The 22,545-nt window shown below is 40.8% G+C and overlaps 1 protein-coding gene across 13 annotated transcripts in view; it reads left to right on the top strand.

Annotated features, from left to right (window-relative positions):
- The window catches only part of SATB1 (SATB homeobox 1), a 109,318-nt gene that overhangs the window by 71,501 nt on the left and 15,272 nt on the right, over positions 1-22,545 (top strand). For 12 of the 13 annotated variants that reach the window (XM_019535756.1, XM_019535834.1, XM_019535825.1 and 9 more), the window contains 2 exons: positions 4,020-4,175; positions 4,730-4,846. In XM_019535756.1, coding sequence (XP_019391301.1) covers positions 4,020-4,175; positions 4,730-4,846 — 273 coding nt within the window. The remainder of the gene's footprint in view (positions 1-4,019; positions 4,176-4,729; positions 4,847-22,545) is intronic. The other variant, XM_019535813.1, reaches the window with a different exon arrangement.

Below are 22,545 nucleotides of genomic sequence, written 5' to 3'. Positions count from 1 at the left end.
GGTGGATCTGATTTATATTGATAGTCTATATGCCTAGTTTCATGAAACTCAAAATGGACGAAATATTAAATGTAGCCCTCCACCCTTAAGAAAACCACTGTGGAGGAGAGTTAATGGAAACACTGACACTTAACTATAACTGTTCTCCCAGGTGCCAGTGTAATAATGGAGTAGTAAACCTTGTCCTGATAAAAGCAGTTCTGAAAGCAACAGCATTTATTATACCTCCTGTGCTATTTGCAGAGCAGAACTGAAAAGTAGTTTGTTTTGCCTGGAATGAACTACTTTATGAATTTTAATGTACAATGTAATATTAAAAGCTAAACCAGGATTAAAGAAGATTTTTGTTCCTAAGCTAAAACAGTACTTATGAGAATGTGTTATAAAAGATTTTTGTTTCGATTTTTGCCTAGGAAAAATATGAGCTTCCCTGTTTGTAAAAACCTGTTCAGATTGGTTATTCCTTCATCAACAGCTTGTGCTTTGTTTAGGAAGAATGAATGATTCCAGAACTTCTCATCCATCTTGCATGATGAGTTATATATCTGGGCAGACTAGCTGGGAAGGGTGAGATTAATTTCCCCAAATATTTATGAAATGACTCAAAGATGCAGGGGAAGTTTATTCTCATGATACTAAATGTAGTGGTGTCTCCTTAAAGTTGTTGCCCTTCCCCAGTTTAAAATTATGAAGAGATATTTAGTTACATGTCAATCTTGATTTTCTTGTAAGTGAAAAATATAGATAGGTTTTTTTGTCTTATTTTTAAAAAGAACCCTTTTCCAAAAGAGATTTTTTCCCCCTCCAGGATGAAGTTTAGTTTTGCATCGAATCCAATTCCAACTATAGTATGAGATGTGTCTCTCAAAAAAGAACTGAACCTAATAAAAGCTTTTTCTGAATAGATTTATAAGTGTCACACTCCAACAAAAGACAAGAAGCTTGCTGTACAAATTATGAAATATTTCATATGAATATCCTCCAAAAGGTTAATTAGTAGTGTTACATAATATTCATCAGACCAGAGCAAACCAATGGCCCATCTAATCCAGCCCTAGCTACAACTGATGTTTAAGAGAAATGGTTAGAGAAGCCAGGGAACTTCTTTTGCATTTGGTCAACTATGCAATGTTTTTTGGAGGAATGGGCTTTGATGGGACTAAAATGTGTTTGAGCAACAGGATCTACTTTAGACCACAAAATAGTGTCCTCAAGTATCCAGTTGGGTTTTGAATTAGTCCAATAGTGAACATCTGCACCACCAAGACAAAGGTCGGCATAGTAGCTATTGTTTATCAAATAGTTGCATTAAGTATATCCCCTTATTTGCGCATATATTTAACAAGCGGGCTAGAAAAGGGTATTCATTATATTTTTTTTCTTAAGTTTTGTGTGTGTGTGAGTGCGCATGCATTGTCCTCTTAAAAAACGTGCAATGTAGTTTTAATGTAAAATAATCAGGACTGCTTTTACCCCCTTTTTTGTGAAGACTCCCCACATCGTGGACTTAATGGGTGCATCTACATAAGACGCTAACTATGCAGTAGCTGAATAATACTGCACAGTAGCGCATCATAGTACAAACAGTACTAAGATGCTATTGCACAATATTATTAGGCTACTGTGCAGTAGCATCACTAAAAAGACGTTGGCCAGTGATACTGCACAGTAACTGATTATACAAATACTAAATAAATGCACAGTAGCATCTCGTGTAGATGCATCCAGTGAAACTCAGCTGATAACTCAGAAGCGTGAGGGCTGACTCTGCTCTAATAAGAACTGAACCTGTAGTTCTAGGGAAACCTAGTAGTTAAGCCCAGATGCTTAGACCACAAAAAGCTCCCTCCTAAGTTTCTGATTCATAAGTCAGCTTGAGTTTGCAGACTGTAAACTAAACAATAATGCACACTGTTATCAGTTTTTCATGGCCTTTCAATAAGTACCCTTTGTTCCAAAATTAAACTTGATTAGGGTTGTCATAGTTTTCACATAATTTTACTGCGTACTATTCAGAACATGCATGTGTTCTTGCTGCCGAATGCTAGTTCTGTGCGAATGCCTCACAGGACATGTGTTTTCCCTTGCTGCAATGTGAGGCATGAATATCCATGCTGTGCTCATGCTGCCCATTGCCAGGCATCTCCAACATTTATTAGCAGCTGCTGTCATAACCTGATCATCGTTTGCTGTACTCTCAATACATGTAATGTGCTTCTGAAAAGAAGGCAATGCTCTACTTCTCAATCTGTCACCCTATAGGTACAGATTAATTTAGGCCTTTTACCTTATTTCCCTTTTCACTTTTGTACTTGATAATCTGGTATTGTGAATGCTGAGAAAAGCTCAGTAGGAGGCAAGTACCTCCCAGTAAAAGGCAAGTAGAAGCACATGTGTGTCTCACTCTCGCTGGGGCATGCTCCTGAACTACTTAGCAGCAGTATCTCCAGTTACAGCCAATATGCACGTGTTTGCACTGCCACCGAAAAGCCTGATAGGCAGATCTTCACTGAGAGTGTTCACCAGTTACAGCATCTGGACCAGAATGTCTTTAAAGTACTCTGGAAGGGATAAATTATGGATTGTTCACAAAACTTGCCCTCTGGAAAAAAAAAAATTGAGCCCAAGTTGCATTATCCCTCTGTGTCCCAGCCCTTTGACTCGTACATCTGAGGCCCTGCAGCATTTGAGAGCTCATGCAGCATGGGATCAAAAGGGCATTTTTTCATGTTATCATCCCCTTCTTTACCCTGATCTGTAAAATCCCCACGGGTGTAATGCTGGCTGGCTCTGTTCCTCCTGTGAGCTGATGCAACTGAACAGACTTCTTGTGACTACACAGACTGTCACTGACTTCAGTGGGAGATAGTATGAGTGAAAGGGTATGTGTTTCCTTATCTACTTGGAGGTTTTTGGCTTCAGTCCAAATCAAATTTCTCATGTACTCCAAGACCATTAAATGGCAGGAAAAAATTGGAAGCTCCTCAGGGGCTTGAACTGTCCTTAGGTAGTGAGGCTAGATTTCTTTGCGCTTCTTACAATATCAGAAGACTTCAAATAGCATCCCCCACAGCCTGTACCTCAAAGGGGTGCTACAAGCAATCTTACCCTTGAAGGATGATCAACAATGATATTCTACTTTCAACCCTTCTACATGTTTTATTCATAAGGAAAAGATGATGTTGCCCTATACAAATAGTTGTTATCAATATATATTTTATGACTGCCTTAAATGCACAAATGAAGGAAAAACAGGAGTAGTAACATGGAAATTTCTTTTTTTGTCCTGTTTGTTTATACATATATATATATACACACACACACACGCTACACAGTAATTTTTATATCTGGACTACAAAAAAGATGAAGTAATTGGGGGGGAAAAAGACAGTTTTAAACGTACACAAATAAAGTATGGCTAGCCTTTCTGATAGTCAGAGAAGGTCCTATCCTGGTTCCATGGATAAGTAGATTTGAATTGCCTTTTTTTTTTTTAATTAAAAAATAATTAAACAGTTAAGGAGAAACATAAGAAGAAGGTTAAATCTAAAGTGACAACTGCATTACACTCTTCATGCAATTGACTATACTGGACATAGAGCACCAATCAAGAGACAGCTGCCTTTTGATTTCATTAGTAATTCTTTTATACTGAAGTTACAATTTTGCTTTAATTGAGAGAAGCAAAGCGCTCACAAGTCCCTTTGAAGCTATTTGTCAGGTTTCAACTAACTTGTTTTAGGACATTGTAATTCATAGTGGTCAGCTGACAGTGACTGAAATATTTCTAAAACATTCACCTGTTCCCATATGCTGGATTTTCTTAATTCCCAGTTACCTGAACCATAGACAATTTATAATGTTGAATCACTGAAATGTTGAAATGAAAAGGTATCATGAAAGGAAATATAAAGAAGTCTGAATGAAAGGGTCCAGTGGAGAGAGATCATTACTTAAAAAAAAATGTATGTAACCTTAACCTAAAGAAAAATAACAGTTGCATAAATTATATTTTCTAGGTCAAAACAGCTACCATTGCAACAGAGAGGAATGTAAAAACAGAAAATAATACCATGAACATCAATGCTTCCATTTATGATGAGATTCAGCAGGAAATGAAGAGAGCTAAAGTGTCTCAAGCACTATTTGCAAAGGTTGCGGCAACCAAAAGCCAGGTAAGGACTGAAAAGTCATTGGTAGTTTCACTTTTAATACATGTTTTTTGCATTTTTTTTTTCTGTTTTCTATATGAATTCAGTGGTTGTTTGTGTTAGTATGGCAACACATGAATAATATAACCATTTACATGAATTGTATGACAATCTACACCTAATTACCGAGTCCTAAGGTAAACTTATGGCCATGTTTTTTTTCTGCCAGAATTGAAAAAACAGCTACATAAAACATATTGGCCATGTCCAGACGAGTGCAGTGATGTGGTATGTGGCACCGCAGACATGTCTATGGCGTCACATACCACATGTTCAGTTCTCCCCACTGCAGGCAAGCAGTGTGGAAGGGTTTTTTAACCCCTGGATATCCAGGGATTAGAAAACCCTGCAGAAAAAAAAATGGAGCAGTGCACACTGTGGCAGATTAGCCAGGCATGCACACATTTAAGTCAAGTGAGGAATAACCTTACAAGGCTGTGTCATGTCTTGCTAATACTCAGACCTGATTTCAGAGAGGCACCAAAGGCATCTAAATTCTAGAGATAATTCTCTTATAGAACAAGGGGACAGGGAAGTGGAACCCATTCAAGAAAGTTCCAACAAGGAAGAACCCACCCGTATGCATAACACTACACTCAAATGGATGGAGGAGAGTTCTTCCCCAGCACCAGAAGGTAAATTAAGTTGGTCAAAGTGGATTTGTTGCAAGCCCCTGTATCAAAGTAAGTCAGGGGTGGGGAAAATACGGTGCATGGGCCAGATTCGGCCTGTGGAGGGGCTTTGTCCAGTCCATGGCAGGCCCCTTGATCCTGCCTGGTCCAGGCATCATCCTGTGGTGATGTGTCCTGCCACCCCCTGGCACACGGGGGGCTAGGACAGTTCTGTGCTGAACTGCCTTTAAAGGCAGCCCAGGAGACAGCAACTGTTGGCCCCAGCCCTGCTGTACTGGCAGGGACCCATGCACTACCCCAACCTGCTCCATGCCTGCTGCAGACTTGTCTGCTCACATTGAACAGCTGTAGCAACAGCAGCACCAGTGGGGCAGAAGTGTGCTTGGCATGGCAGAACAGCAGCCCCTCCCTCAGCACTGCCCTGCATCTCCTCTGCACTGCCCCCATTGCCCTTTGGGGCAGCCTAGAGGCAACAGAGAGAGCTCAGTGCAGCCTAGTGCAGGCTCTGCACGGCTGCCGCAGGAAGTACCAGGCAGCCTAGAAAGGGAGTCCAGCGTGGAACCACTGCAGCCCCACTGCATGCCCGGGGGGGCAGGACTTGCCACAGGCAGGCTGTGAGGAGCAGGTGGGGAGCTGGGTCAGGGCTGTGCACACGTGTGGCTGATCCATTCCTGCTGGGGTCAGTCTGGAGCAGGCACAGGGTGCGCTGGGGCTGCATGCTGCTGGCAGTCATGGAGAGTTGCTGCAGGCCACACAGGCTCCAGGCTGTTGTGGGGCAGGGGCAGGTGCTGACCGACTGTGGGGGGATGCATGCTGGGGGCTCCCATGCACACCCCACCATACCCACAAACCCCCCTCCACAACCACACTCCCTGACACAGTCACACACCTCACAAACACCACATCCTCACACGCACCTTCCCACACACACACCCCATGGGTCTCTGGGGGGAGCCCCGCTCACTACTACCAGGACAAAGCCCACCATACCCACAACCCCCCACACACACCTGCAGTCACCCTCCCCTTCCACACTGCCCACAAACCACATACCCATCCACATCCACACATACCTTCACACCCACCACCCTGTAATATACTAGCATAAGACTTCATTTTGAGCTGTTATGCAATCACCTCTATATACACGATGCAAACACATACAAATCAGGAAAAAACATCTTTTAAGAATAATACTAACCTGTGTTATTTTGGATGTTAGAATTTTAGTATATGATTTGGGGCTTTTTTTCCTTTTTTTTCTTGGGTCCAAGATGGCAAACCCCCTTCCCAAAAGGAGTACTTCTGGGGCAAGGGCAGGGACTTCCGGTGACAAAAGTCAGGGGTTTGGGGTGGGACATCTGGTCCCTAGATGGTGACCAGGGGGTGGGGCACCTATAAAGGAGCAGGGCTACCCTTTCAGCCCTCAACAGCTCACCAAAACTCATGAAGCAGCCCTCTAGCTGAAATAATTGCCTGCCCTCAAGTAAATGGTATATATTAAGATCAATTTAGAACTGCCCATAAATTATGTGGGACCCCGCTGGGGATATTTTTATGCAGAATGTGTATGGAGTGAACAGGTCTAAATAGAAAGCACAGAATAGGAAAGAAGGTATTTATCTGGAGCATGTATGTGAATGAATGAAGTCATATGGGACACTGGCTTTGCACTGTGTTTACTCCCAGCACTGCCACTGACCTTCTTTTTGATCTTGAGCACTTAAATTTTTTAGATTTCATTTCCCCTTTTATTATTGTATTGTAAGATCTTCTGGACAGGGAAGTCTTAGGCTAGATACCCCTTTAAGCCTGGCTAGCTGGAGCTGAATTCCAATGCTGGCCAAGGTCCATGCAACAGTATTGCCACTGCTGCAACTGCGGGAGCCCCCAGGACCCCAGTTAAGGCTGCTGGGGCCAGCCCAATGCTGGTCCCAGCCTCCCCTACCCCACCCGGGGTAACTTGTCGTGCACCAGAGCACTCATGGCATGGGCATTTCCCGGGGACAAGTCGCGGCAGCACAAGGTGCGCCATCGCTGTTTGGACCTGGGGAACCAAACTTCCATGCATGTCTGGACATGGCCACTATGCCCATCAATGAGATATCCTTGTCTGCCAAAAGGTCTGAACCTACCAGGCTCAAAAAATATCAGTTCCACTAATTCATAGCTGTTGTGAATGAGTAAATGCTGTGAGCTATATATAATGCTGCAGCACTGTGTGGCTTTAGTTTTGATAATAACAGGTTCTTTAACTAGAGAAGTCAGGATTTCATTTTTGGAGGATGGTTAGTCCAGACCTTTCAGCTGCTAAAGAAGTGTCAGAAATGAACCTTTGGGAAACAGGCATGCAACTGTGTGGTACAGATTCTTTTTTGTTTTGTTTTTTTAAGCAGAAAATAGCAAATGAAGAAACCCATATTTCTAAAGCAAAATGAAGGTTGCTTATTTCAGAGCAATAAGGTAGCAAATTTCACTATGTAAGTTCAAGCAGGCTTCTTTCAAACTGCTTTAGTGTATTCAGAACCAAAATTCAAATGACGGTGTACCCAGTAAACAACACTGCAGATGTAAAATGAGTGTAGCGCTGTCCTGTTGCCAACCTTCCAAAGAAATGTAAAGAGAAGATATAGATGTATCTCATCCCAGTATGTCAGATTTTTTTTATTGTATTTTATTTAAGTCTGCTGTTCTTTTTTTTAATTATTATATTGCTGATAAAATAGGGTAAGATTTATGAATGATTATTTGAGTTATCAATATTGCAGTGCAACTTCTTTTAAAATGTTTGAACTTTGACAGTGTTTACATTCAGGACTTGCTATGTTTCATTGTAAAGAAAGGATGTTCTCTCTTAAGTTACATGCTTTAAAGAATACTTAAAGGGATATTTTGGAAATGTTTTATCAAAATGATTAAACTCAAGCTGTGGACTGTAAAAATTATAGCTTTATAGGCCACATGCCTGCCTACCCTTCAATCACTGTCAAAGTGATAATTTCTACAATAATATGTTTCTTTTATTGTGGGATTCTAAACACCAAGTGCTGTTTAAACATTAAACTGAATTGTTTATGTTAGCACTGTACTCAGTGCGTCATACATCAGGCCACTATAATCTCCCATGGAATGTAAAATTCTGTCATGAATCATGGCTTGTATATCGGAAATTACTGTAATTTTGATTGGAAATTACAGGGCTCTTGAAATGTTTCTAATTATGATAGAATGTTACAGAAGCTTCAAACCTGTGTGCTTCTTCAGATGTCTTTATTTACATGTCAAGACTGTGTTAGACAGAAATGTCCGCTTTCCATACCTTTTCTGTTCTGTTATATTATCAACAGAATTATGGTATGATTCTAATTTATAAGCCCATTTACCTCCCCTTCCCTCTTTTTTGTTTTCACATTTGTAGCATGTATTTTTGCTTAAATACATAGTAAAAAATTTCAGGTAAGACAGGCCTTTAAATGCTTAATTAAAAACATCACTGGTGACCAAAAGGAAATCACAGCAGACTGAGTCAAAAATGGGTGTTGACTTCTTTTTTCATTTTAAACTAACACGAATTTAAAATTTAGTCTCGGACAGAAAACACTGAATGTACAAAACATGAAGAGACCCAAGGTATGAGCCTTCACTCATATTATGGAGCTGCATCTTTTTCTCTGCAGAGGAGAAAAGTCTAGCAGGGCAAAATACTTCGAAACAAAAAGTGATTGGAAATTGTTGGTGAGGAGGTTTGTTGCTTTTGTGGCATTAGTAATATTGCAATCCCATTCTTCCCTGGAGAGCTAGAACAAGAAATCACACTATCGCAGGCATGGCCAAAATGTGGCCTGCCAGGCCATTGTCTGGTCTGTGGGGCCCCTAAAAATTTTTAAAAATTTAATATTTATATGCCCCTGGCTGCCTGTCATGTGGCCCTTGGTGGCTTGCCAAAACTCAGAAAGTGGCTCTCCGCCTGAAATGATTGCCTGCCCCCGCGTTATCACTTTCCATCAAATGGAGTGACCAGGAGTATTCTCCCCTTTTGTCACCTATACTAACAAGCTTGTATGGGGGGGGAGAGCAGGGTTATATGGCTAAAGTTCAAAGCTTGCTCTTTTATTTTGCTCTTGAAAGCTATACAGGCTGGAGTAACCTCTAGGTATAAGTTGGGACCCATTGAAATTGCAATTTTGTGGATTTGGGGGGAAACATGAAATCTGGCATTGCCCACAAAAGCGGGCAATGTCCATGAAATCCATGGGGAAAAAAAAAGAAAACTTACTGAAAATAAAATGGCTCCCCAGACCTGAGCCAGCGGTCTTTACAGTGCTATGGCCTGGCCATGCAGGCGGGGTTTAGGAGCTGCTGGCGCACAAGGGAGTCCAGGATGGCTGCTGCCCCCACCCCTCGCTGCTGATTGGCTAAGAATGTTGCCTGTCATGTGGCCCCACCCCTCTCCATTCATTGGTGGCAAGGGGCCAGGCCACCGGAGCCTCTTGGGCAGTCAGAGGTACGGGAGAATCCAGCCATGATATGCTCTCAAAGGTAGCAGCCAGCCCCATAATCTGCCTGCAAAATCAGCCAGCTGCCTTCTCAAGTTGGGTAGACCCTTAGGTATAACACAGGTAGTTGAGTACCTGTGGAAGGGAGCTCCTTTATACCATTTCTCCTTCTCCAGGTAGCTCCACCAATGGACAAGCAGAATTCATTATTGAAAAGCCCTTTGTGAGACGTTAACTTTTCCTTCCCTTTATGAGACTGTATTGACGAGTAGCCAGCATCTCTAGGGCTGTGGGGTTGACATGGACCAGAAGATTGCAAATGTATGTTTGCCAGAGAGCGCTTTGAACAGAACATCTGTTTAACTGATGCAATAGAGGAGGTTTCATTTAGACAAAATTAAGATAAAATTTAAATATTGACTACATTGTATCATGGCTCCTGGAAGCAGTTGCTTAATTTTTGTAACACTATATGAGTCTGGCACTTTACAAAATAGATAAAGATGGAAGTTCTCATCAATAGAGTTTGACTTATAAATGTAAGCCAAGGAAAGAATGACAGACAGAAGCAGGAAGAGATTAAGGTGACAGTAATAAGATCATATGACATCCACATTTTAGTAATTCACAGGATATTTTGTTGTGGTTTTATTTATCTTTTAACTGTTCATGAGCACTCCTGCTGAAGAAATGAGTCTTTGGCATGCAGGACTGAATTATTATAGGGATTTGATAGGGAGGTTAAGTGTTTGGAGAATCTTCCTAATTTGAGTCCTTTTGCAAACATAGGTATCTATGTCTTGAGATTTTTTTGATGGTGCCGTTCTATAAAGGTATTAGATACTAAAGTCAGAAAATACATTGTTTTAAAAAATGTTCCTCAGTATTTATACTGAGGATTTGAATAAGACATTTAGCTATCTTGTTATTCTACCACAGCAACTTACTTCATTTTTAAACAGTAGCTATCTTGGAAGAATATATACGCTATTATACTAACTAAAATACTCAGTAATAAAAATCTTACTAAAATAAAGCTTTTAGAAAATTCTGTCCAGATGCAAGAAACAAGTTTGTTTTAACTGATATATACATCCTTTTCCCTTCCCCCAGGTTAAACGCATTGTTTGCTAAAATGTAAACAGACAAGCACCAAAACAGGTCAAAATAGACAGAATTTGTGTATACATATATTTTGAAAGACAGATATTTTTGCGAGTGGTATCTTTTATTGGATCAACTACAGGATAAAATTAGACAGGCTTTTGACTGCAAGGCATTATTAATCAAGTGATATATAAATATGAGAGTATATGTGTAATACGCATATACATGTGCGTGTACACGCACATAGATACACATACATACTTTTCCACTTTATATATACACCATTTCCACTACACACACACGGACAATATTGCATTCTGAAAAATGCTTTTTTAATTTAATCAAATTGGGTTTTTATTAAATTTATAATATGGCAGTGTGATTCCAATAATTATGAAAGCACAATTCTTAATTTCATTGTTTCAAAAAAAGTTGATTTGGGTAATAATCATTAAGGTATCATGGTTCAGTTAACTGTTCATTCATTACAATGTTTTCATGTGGGAGCAAGAGATGAAATTTTTTCTTGACAGTGGCAGATGTTGAAATTTGGTTTTATTGCATGCACGCACGCGCACACACACGCACATTCTCAGAAAGAAGAAAAATCTGAGAGTTCTGAGACTTTAAGGTGTGTGTCTATCAAGTGGATAATAGTAATGTTCTAGGATATATATGTTTGTTGTACATGATGTTACATTTATTTTAATGAACTTGCCTAAAAAATGCTGATGTAGAGTTAGAAAGAAGGAAAAAATTTGGAGAAAATCTTATGAGGCTTTTTCCTTTGGGGAAATGCAGTATGAAAGACTTAAGTAACAGGAGTACTTTACTTCTAGTGTTTCTCTCAGTTACTATAAATTCCTAATGTACTATAATGTCATGCTGTTAGTGTGTCTGATTCTTTCTAAATATGATGCCTTAGAAACAGAGCAATAAATATAAATCAAATTATTATTTTTCTGTGGGCTCGAGTCTACAGAGTACTGTACATTCTCTTTGAGGGATGGCATGTCCTCCAGTCTCACAGAGTAATAATAATAACACCTCGGTCACGAAGATGGTGGAAGTTGAGAACAGTCAGCACCTGGCAGAATTGAACTCTGATTTGCTACACTTAATTTTGGGAATAAAAGTAACAAAGTACCCTATGTACTTCAAAAAACTTGACAGAGTTAGAGATCATTTTGATCCTTTTCTTTATACTGTGTTGTACTGTATTGCCTAATTTCCTGTCCTTCTATCTTTGTCATTCCAGTTGGTTAGGCAGTTACCCCTTTTAAATGAATAGGTTTGCATGCATAAACGTTGAGGTGAATCAGTGGTTAAGGGCATACTATAAATTCTATTTTTGGGTATAACGTGAGTATTTTGTGCAGTGGTATTTCATTAGATGTGTCCAAATTCTTTCCTTTGTGACAACTCGGAGCTTCCTCTTTTTTAAACTATTCATATTAAGGAGCACTGAGTAGGGTGAATATAGTAACTTAGAGAGCATGTCATAGATTACAAGTGAGGTGGACTTTGAAGGAGTTAAATGGGAAGGGTATGCTAAACATTGGCACTTAAATAGTTTTGGCATGCAAATACCATGCTTTTCCTGGTATAAATATTTTCAGAATAGGCCATTAGAGTTCAGGTATATAAAACCTTGTTTTTACTGGGAATGCTAATGTTGTAGTAAACCTAGAAATTTATAGTGAAAAATTGATGTCTGTTATCTCACTTTTTTTATCTTTTTAAGCAGCAGTTTTATAAATGCTGTATCTTTGATCTGGCTTTTTCCATTCAAAGGCTAAGCTATATACTCAAATAGTAAAGTCATTTCTAAATAGTTTCTCACATTGAACAAGCACTTTATTGTAGATCTGGCAAAAAATGAACATGGCATTACTGCAGATATATAATGATCTACTTGAATGTTTTCTAATGGGAAAGTAACCTTTTTATCATCAAGAGACATTCTCTTTTGCAAATATGGGATAACGGTGCTTGAAAAATATCTGTCATTATTGAAATTTATTTCAAGAATGATGTCCTCTTTAAGTCTTCCATTCTAAATATTGGTGTCTCCTCTGTCCAGACTGTGAGTCTCCAGAATGGGAGTTGATCTTTAAATTGCCATACCCCTTCTATTTGGAATTTTCTCCCTTCTTTGTTTCCCTCAGAGCAGCTGAGTCACTTCCTGGTTTTAAATCTTGGCTTAAGACCTCTCTTTTCTCCCTCTCTCTTTGGCTTACAATGGATTCTCTGTGAACTGTGTAGGAATACTGTGTAAAGGACACTTGGTAAAAATAAAATATACTATTGCATCTTTCATCATTTTGAGGTTCTACTCTCAAATCTTTTCCTCTGTGGGGAGCTATTTACAGTGGTTAGAAATGTTAGAAGCAGAAACACATCATATAGCAAGTCTCGCTTTTTTTTTTTGGACTGCCCTACTGTGATTACTCTGGCAGTTGAAGACTTGCCATGAACAGCAGGAGTCAGGACAGGATCAGGTGTCAAAAGACATGGGAGGGGGAAAAAGTGCAAACTGGGAGTGTGTGATGGGCTTCTGTCTGTGATCAAGAATTGCCCCATAAAAACTGTATGTCATTCAGTGACACTGTGAAACTTGGCAGATAAAGCAGATTTCTTTCTTTCACAAAATATCACATTGCATGTCCTAGGGTTCTTTTTAATAAGGGTCCAAGGAAGAAAGATTTTTATATTCTGGAGAATGAAAACAAATAGAAGCACTGAGGTGCTCAAGACTTTTCTTTTACTTGAAATCTTGCTTTTGCAATTTCTCCTCTCGGAAGTAAGAATAAAGACTATGAGATAACTGAAAAAAAGGAAGTCCAGGTTTTTCTGGAAAGACCAAGTATAATAGATTAAGGTCAAAATGACTCAATTTTTCTTTTAAACTCTGGAGAACTTGGGGTATCTTTGTCCTGGCCATATTCTTGTGTGACCTTGATCAGATTTCTTGATTTTTGTGTGCCTCTTTCTATCAGTAGAACAGAAATTATACTGTTTCCTTTTATCAACATAGAAACATTGAGTATAAACTCCCTAATGTCTCTGGGGTGCTCGTCTATTATAACAGTGGTTTTACTAGAAAAAAAAACTTTAATAATAAAAGTGAAAGTATTTCAGTGTTGTTTAAATGAAAGAAAAAGGTGCAAGTGAAAATGGAAAGCATTTCAGTACATCTAGCTGCTTATTAGCATTTCACAGCCTGGAATGGAAACAAAGCAGTTAAATTACTCTATCCATTTAAAAAAAAACCTCTCTAAAAATCAGGACTAGATTGGCTACTCAACCTTCAAACAAATAATGAAGACTGGTGTTTCTGAAACACTGACTAAAAAAAAGATGTTTCCTGGACGTAAGACTTGAAGCTGATGCAGAGTTATTTCCAGGATGGATGGAGGCATAAACATTTTAAATACTGTTACAAAATAGCTATCCCATTATGTACTGGAATATATTAGACCAAACTGGTTTTTAAGTATTTGCAACAGATTCAGGAAACACTGTGCTCAAAACCTAAAGGAGAAGTGCCTTGAGGAATGGACTGTACACCTGTCATAGGTTATTCATAAGTTAATCTTTTCACAGTTTTTCAGGGCTGGTCCCACAATTATCCATAGAGGTCAAGATAAGTTGAGAGCACTCAGCACCTGGAAGTATAAGCCCTTCATTAGCATTCCACAGACTGGCATGGAAGGAATAAAGTCTGGTGGCTACTTGAATGACTTAGCCCATTAAAAAAAAAAAAACCTTTGAAAATTAGATTTCAAGTCTGAAAGAATAAGGAAAAGGTGTTGTGTATAGAAAGCTCTTTATAAAATGGAATGTCATATTAGAGAATATAGAAGGATTTCCAAGTGCAAGAAGTGTTCAGCATATGCTACTGAAATTGAAGAAACCAGAGTATCAGGTGAAATTAGCATAAGCCACAATTTTATTGGGTTCATACTAATTTAATGATAATCAGATTGATTTAACATTAATTTAGGAATTTCAGTATGTTTTCCTGTTAAGAAAAAAGAGTAGTCAAATTACTTTTTTTTTAAAGGCATGTTTCAGATAAACATTGTGTGCACACTATTCCATAACCCACCAGGCTTCAGTGTTGCCTCAGTACCTCTGATTCAGTAAATCAGATCATAGGCAGCATGCTGTCATATAATAAGGTGTCTGATCCTTATTACCAGTTTGTTGATGCACAGACTCCTTCAAATTGACCATTGCAACACATGGTTTCCCCTGAAACTAGCTGTGATAATTAGCGTGGCTCTAATGAGACAGAATGTCACTGATCTTGTGCTGAACTGTCGAGTATCGACGCTACGGATGGGAACTGTCAAAGCCTGCCATCTGTGACAGAGCTTGGCATATTCCATTTGCAAGGTAGAGCATGCTCAATAGACTGTTTTTAAACAAATGGTCCATTTCTTAAACAGGGCTCTGTGTTCTGTTAAAGCAGAAGACTTCGTTACAGTTTAACTTTTTTTTTGCACTAGTAATCCTGTTATGAAAACCAAAATGTTACTAATTTAGAAACCAGTTGTGTATGTTCTTTTTATTTTCCCCTTAATTATTTAACCTAGTAATTTAAAAGCTAACAGTTGACGATGCTCTTTTTCTGATTTTAAGCAGTGAAGGTTGTAGACAGTAGTTTTCTTTTGGAATAATAAGGGGGGGAAAGGAGAGAAACAAAGGTTTGAGATTATTTGAAGTAAGGGCATGTATAAGTTGGACAAAAGAACTGAAATGGTCGAGAGAGAAGGATTTCTAGACTCCAGAGATCAGTCCTGCAAAATGCTGTGCTAAAAGTCCAGCACTGCTTATCATTCCAAAAAATGCTTTGTTGCTTTTTATTTCCTCCTTCTCTGGCAGACCACACAGGGCTTGTTCTGAAGAACATTTTCACTAATCTGATCAGGCAGCCAAATACGCCGGGAAAACTGCTTTAATGATCCCACTAATTACCTCAAGTCAATATGAACTGTATTATTAGACTGAGGGAAAATATTCCATTAGGTCTCCCCCTTGGGAGTTTCTCCGCTTTGTGATGTCACTGAAGCCTTCGCCCTCTCGCTTGTAATTAATTTTATTTACACACGCAGGCACGCACAAGGTCACACCTGCACAACCGGAGCTGGCCAGGGAGCTAGTGGCACTCAGGCTTAATCAGATCTGTCATAATTACCATTCTGCATGTTTCTGACACACGCTGTGAAATATTTCAATTTAACTGCCGCTACCAGCACAACCAGATGTAGTGTGAGTGTGGCTGCATTGGAAATATTATTCCTCAGGATAAACTCTCTCCTCCTCCTTTTTCCTCCCACCCCCTCTCCCTTTTACAGCTAATGTGGCACAGAAGCTGATGTATCCTGTAAATCTTGAATGCAGCGCTAGATTGATAACAGCAGATTAGACAGTTTAACCACAAACAGCTTGTTCATTTTTCACAAATGAAAACCACATGTGGTGTAACTAAAATTTCAGGCCTTTTTTTTTTTGGATGTTGTTTCCTTTTTGGGTGTGTGTGTGGGGGGGGGGTGTAGGTAGATATGCTTTTCATTATAGGGAATGCAAAATCACAGTCTGTATATGTAGGAAAACACAAACATTGTTTCATTTTGGGGGATCATTTTCGTTATGGCTTTTTTCCCTGGGACTTCTACTGGAACCATGTCTTGCCTGTGCACAAACATCAGACATTCAGGTGTTGTTTTTCTGATTATTTTTTTTCTAAGTTACACAGATGAATTATGGTAGCACAATTCAACTTCTAAAATAAAGTTACTTAGAAACACCCCCGCCCACCCTCCAAGAATTTGACAGAAATGAAAATGTTTATGTTCAAGGTTTCAGTGTGAATTTTTGACTTTACCAAAAACAAAACAAAAAGCCAAATGAAAGTATTTTGTGTTTTTGCACTGAAGCCTTTTTTTTTTTTTTTTTTTTTTTTTTTTTTTTTTTTTTTTTAAGGGCTGTGGGGGGGGAAGAGTTACACAAAAAATTAAAGATGGCAAATGAAAAACAAAAACATCACCAAATGCAATGATTTTAGGGCAGTGAAAAACTGTCTGCAAATAATTTTGTTCTGTTGAAAACCCAGTTTCAGGTAATTGTTTTAATCTCTACTATGTAAAGTTTTTATCATTTCAAGATAAGGCTTTTCAAACCAGCAACTTTTTACTAGGTCACTTTAGCTAATTACTTTTCCCCACAACAAAATTTCTCTTCTGGAACTTAGATTAGAAGGTTGCTTATACAGATTTGAACAAATTAACTAGAAATGCCTAAGTGGCTGCAAAGTAATTGAACAGACTCATTGATTACTTGTGACTGGTAGATGTAGTTATGGGTTAGTGGCATTGGACATGCGATACAATTTATGAAATCTAGTCTTAGGCATAGCATCCAAGGAAAGTGAAAATTTTTCTTCAATAGAAGGTTCATTTGTATTGCATCCCTTGCCAATCACTTTGTTGGATAATGGTAATTTTGGAAATGCAGCAGCTGTGGCACTAAAATTGAAATATTTAAGTGCACCAAGGAGGTGAGTGGAGGAGGAGAAATTTTTAGTGACTACTAAGGACACAATGGACCAGAATCTGGGGTCTAGCTAAGCTGCACAAAACACAGGTGTTGGGTGGTACAAAAGTGGTGTAAAACTCATGTTTGTGTCATCTGATTCTGCAGTCACTGATTGCAGGGCCATCTCTCTGTGCTGAGCTAAAGGAGCTGGCAGGCTGCACTACAGCACAGGCTAAGAGTTGCAGTGGTTTGAAACCCACCTAGGGGGCAGTATGTGTCTGAGCCACATTCCCTTATTCCACCAAGACCCTCTTACCTTGATAACAGGTATAGAAGCTTGCCTTCTGTCTGCTAATTCTCTAGCATTATCCCCCGTGGGTATGCTAGCTAGCTGTATTGCTAAAATCTGTAAGAGGGCTATAGCAGAAAGGCTGCACCAGTAGACGACCTAGTGAAGAACTATTCAATGTGCTAGCACTGTAGAGGATTCAGAATTAACTCTATGGCAAAAGAAAGGGGAGGACAGGGAGAGGTTCAAGCGAAAAGACAAGTGGCAGAAATGGAAACATCTATCATCTCTGCAAGGATCCAGAAATCCACCTCCAGTCCTCACAAAAATCTTTGAAATCTCTGTGGTCTGGAACACTAATGCCAATAAGTGTGACACCTTCACGTCTCTCTTCTTCCAATCTTTTATTTTTAATTTTTCCTTCTTAGGTAGTAAGGTGTTTTGGCTCCTGCTCTCCAGATGCGTGAATCAGCTCTTCCTGAGGCAGCACCTGCTGTCTGACTAACAAGAGGTGCTGTTTCTGGCAGGATGGATTTTCTTAATCCCTCTTCCTGTTTTCTGCATACTCACCTTCTGTTTAGTTTCCTTGTTTTTGCCCTTGTCTAATTGTCCTCATTATATCTATCCTTTTAGCACTCTCTAGACTTTTTGTCTTTTCATATTTTTCTGTCTCTCTTCCAGATACTTTCCCCAAAAAATCTTTCAGTTCATCTCTCTCTGTCTCTCCCATCCTCCTTTTTGCCACCTCTTGGCACACCAGAGGGCATGCATTCATTTTGTGCAAGCATCCTGTAACTTCACAATTGCTTCTAATTGACATGCTGCTAAATATACATGAATTGGTTATGGAAGGGGATAAGTCCTAACCAGAGGGGTCATTAGATTCATAAAAAGACAGGTTGATGCCATTCTTACGTTTAGAGGTGGACAACAGGACACAGCAACTGCTGTTCTGCTCTAGAAAGAATATCCCTATTGCATTTCATTTAGACCCATGTTGGCCATGCATTAATAATTTAGGAAATTCATAAGGAGGCAATAGGGCAATACATTCCTGTTGTAACAAGATGAGGTAAAAGAAACTAGACAAAGTCTGGGTAAAGCACAGTGGTATTAATAAGTTACTGAATTTGATAAGAATAGAATTAAGATGTAACTGGTATCCGTCACTGGAAGAGATAATGTACTGGATAAACTGTAGAGAAAAAAATATGGCGGTAGAGTACACAGTTAGAAGGGGAAATAGTGATTGGGGCAGACTTGTTTCTGAAAGACTAAGTTGACTACACAACTGCATTATTTCAAAAGGAGAAGCAATTTCCATGAAAGTCCCAATATATCAGGAGCGTTGCTTAAATGGCAAGTTTGAGAAGCAATTTGGTAGAGCATTAACAGAGTCAAATTAAACCAAGTATCGTTGCAGTGGGCAGAAAGCTGAGGATTATAGACGTTTCCTATCAAGTTTAAACTATGTAGCCTCAAACATTTGATTGTTGCAGGATTCATAAACGTAAGTGAAAAAGGAGACAAGATTTTGTTTCAGATTACCTGAATTTCAAGAAATTGAAGACTTTCATTGTGCCCATTTTTGCTTTTACTCAAATTTAACCTAGCCAAACTTCAGAATTTTGGATATGGTTGAAGACTGTGAAGTCTTTAATGGATAGACAATACAAGATGCAGCTAATAAGTGAGGGGGAAAAACCCAATTTACAGATATCTATGAAAATGCAAATCAGTCAGATTTTTATCAAAAGCCAAGTTGTTATTCAGTGATTGGATTGTCTTTATTCCTTCACAGTGTAATCTTGCCTCACTTTTTCAGTTTGCTTATGGTTAACATTTGAGAGGCAAATTAAAAATAAGGATGGTGAGCTATATAGACTAAATACTAAGGGAATCTAGCATCTGGCCTGTGAGCCACATTACCCTGCAGAGCTGCTTATTGCTTCCCACTGGGCTACCAAGCAGGCTACCAGAAGTTGGGGGCATGGCTGCAGGGTGTGGCCTGCCACCAAATCCAGGGCTCTTGGACCCTGGGAGACATGGCAGTTCATAGGAGGAGAGCCAGGAAGGGTTTTGTGACGGGCCAGTCACAATATCAGCCTGCCTACTTGTCTGGGGCAGTTGAGGCTCTCTGCCCCTTACACTCTACCCCTCTGTGGAGTCACTACTCTACTTCCTCACTGGGGCTGCTGGGCCTTATGCCCCTTGGGCCTCAGGTGTCTTTTGACTTGCCTGGACGTCAGTCTCTCCCAGGCCCCTCACTAGGCCTCACTCATTCAGGCCTTGGGCCTGAGGCCCTCCTGGCCTCCCTGATCTTGCCCAAGCCTAGTGCTTTTCTCTAAGGGTGTGCTGACTTAGCCTTTCCCCTCCACAAGGTCACCCGCAAGACAGCAGGGGCTGAGGCTTTCCAGTGCCCCATATTCATCGTTCATTAAGGAACCACTGGTACGGCATTTCCTGAGGACTGCCCCACCACTGGCAGCCCCACCACCACCATCCTCCCCAGCAGGGTGTAGTTTTAAGTCATTCCCCAAAACAAATGCAGGCCTACCTGCCCTGGTGTCATTCTCACTGGGCTCCTATATATTGTAGCTGGACTGCTGTCTCCTGGGCCATCTATTGCAGCCTCCATCTGCTGGCTTCCTCTCATCAGGCCCCAACTTTCCAGATACCTCATCAGATGCCTCCCATCCAAAAGCTGTGTTTCAACTTCCTTCATCACAGCCTACTGTCCAGCTGAGCCTGTCATCCCTTTGGCAGTAATGTCTTCCCCAATCAAAGGGACCTTCAGCCTCCTTAGGCTTTGGCCCCACTTTCAGACCAGACAGGGTGCCAGTAGTGTGCTGCAACCCTGGCTTGCCCCTTGTGGTAGGCTTAGTTGCCCTTTAGCCTTCTGGCCCTGGTCCCCTTGCTTTGACCAGACCAGCCAGGAGTCTCTGGCCTCAGTGCAACAACAGCTGACCCTCTTCTTCCATGGGAGTCCCTCTCTGGGCCGCACCATAAGCAGCCATCTCTCACTGGGCTTGTCCGGAGTAAGAAAGATCTTGCATGAGGCATCCCTTCACTCAGCTGGGCTCACCCAAGCCCCTGGCCTCACCCCTACCAGTTCTAATCAGGGTCTTGCCTAGCCCCTGTGTAGGACCACAACTCTAAACTCCTTCCATAGGCTGGCCTAGCTCTCCTTAGGGGCTTGGGACCCCACTGGGTCCCAGGAACCTCCTCCATCCCCATAGCTCCTACCCTGACCCTCTAGGAGTTCCTGGGAGCAGAGGAACTCCTGCTATACAATGTTAACTCAGCAGCATCCCTGCAGCAGCTGCCCCTTTGCCTCTCAGGGCCTGCTTTTATGCTGAGGCTCTGCAACCTAGCTCCAATCAGGCAGCTTGCTGGCTGTCATGTGACCACCTGATTGGCTTTGCAGTCACCTCCAGGCTGCCTCATAGCCTGTTCAGGCCCTTAAAGTGGCAGGCACCAAAGTTGCTCTGGCACACACTTCCCCCCTTGAAATGGCTACCATGGCGGGAGGGTGTCTCTACCACTCCTCATGCAGGTTCTTCTGAAGCCTGCATCAACCCTTTAAGTAGCAGGCACCCCAGTGGTTTTTCCCCACAAGTTTATGCAACCCCTGTCACCTTCTGGCCACCAGGTCTGTCTGTCTCCACCCCATGCTGGAACTGCTGCTGCTACCACATGCCCTTTGCCAGAGCTAGAGGTGCTGCTGCAACATGGGACAGTAATGGCAGCAATTTCACCTCCAGCACAGGGCACACAGTGGGTACTGGACCTGCCTTCTCTGCCACACGCCATGTGTCAGAACTGGAGCTGTCACCACTGCATGTCCTGGCTCACAAGAAATCCTGCAGTCCAGATCTGGCCTGGGGTGTAAGATGAGCTTTACACCCCTGAACTAAATCGTCTCTAGGGTCATTTGTACACATGCACCACAGTGCTGGGTGCTTTTAGAAGTGCCCAGTGCTGCAGCGTATGTAGTTGTATAAGCAGAGAAATGCACATCAACATGCATAAAATGGCAGTAGCACGCTTTTCAAAAGCGCACCACCACCATTTTCTGCATGCTGATGCGCATTTTACCACATACAACTGCATGTGAGGCAGCACAGTGTGCATCAGCTCATGTGCAAAGCAGACTCGATTAATCAAGTCTGCTTCAACGTGCCAGATCTCCAGCACATTGTGGGGTGAACAGATGTGTGTATAAATGCCCTAGAAGAATTCTCTACAGTCTTAGGCCCTAGTTTGGCAAGGTATTTAAACATTTCTGTAACTTTAGTGGGATTACTTGCATACTTAGTGAGGTACATGCTTGAGTGTCTTATTGAATCAGGGTTTAATCTCTGACATGTAATATGTAATGGGATATTTGCAAACCCAGGCTCTCTTTTCATCAACACACAGCTGTAGTTATAAAAAAGGAACTATGAAGGGCTCAAACAATTTTTTCTTTTGTTCTACTTGCAATTAATTTGTGGCAGAAGAATGCATATTCACCTTGATAGGTTCAAAGACACATGGCCTAGCTGCTTTTGACTTTGACATATTACCAGATAGTAGTAATACAGCTATCCAAATAGGTGTCATTTGGGAAGAGATGGAGACATAAGGAAGGAAATATGTTTTGCTTATTATGATCAGCTGGATTAATAGTTGGTATTTTATTTGTGAAGATTTCCAGAAGCTACAGTACTACTGGCTGGTCATCAGGCTTTAAGGACCATCAGAGCTTGATTATAGTCCATGAAACAATTTCTACAGCATTTCCCTGCCTTGGCTACTTAGAAAAGAAGAGAATACAGTCTCTCTCTCTCTCTCAGTTCAGCTTTCCATTGTCTTTATACCCTACCCCAAGACAGGGAGCTGTTAACCCTTAGCAGACTTAGGCTATGCACGGACATTCTAAAAGCCCAAGGGGGAACTGATCTAAGTTGCACTGTAAGTGGTGGTGTTTAGCTCAGTAACAAACAGAACATACATTCACCCTTTTCTTGTGGGGAGGGGCATAGGCAAATCTTAGACCAGGTTCTGCTATTTTTAAACCAGTCTGTACACCAAACTTCTGTTGTGTTATAGTTTCATGTGCAGAACTTCTGTTCTGTTCTGTTATACCTGTAGAAAAGTCTCTAATCACTTAAACCAGGAAAAGTATATGTCAGTACCTGACCCTTATTGCCTTCATCTTACAGCGAAGGGAGATAGTTCCTGTCACTCCCTCCTCTGTTTGCAGCCCCCTCCTCCCCCCCCCC

Source organism: Crocodylus porosus, unplaced genomic scaffold (genome assembly GCF_001723895.1).
Source record: "Crocodylus porosus isolate Cpor-Errol unplaced genomic scaffold, CroPor_comp1, whole genome shotgun sequence".
NCBI classification, from domain to species: Eukaryota; Metazoa; Chordata; order Crocodylia; family Crocodylidae; genus Crocodylus; species Crocodylus porosus.
The sequence above is the reverse complement of the archived record's forward strand: the minus strand, read 5'-3'. Positions and strand labels throughout refer to the sequence as shown.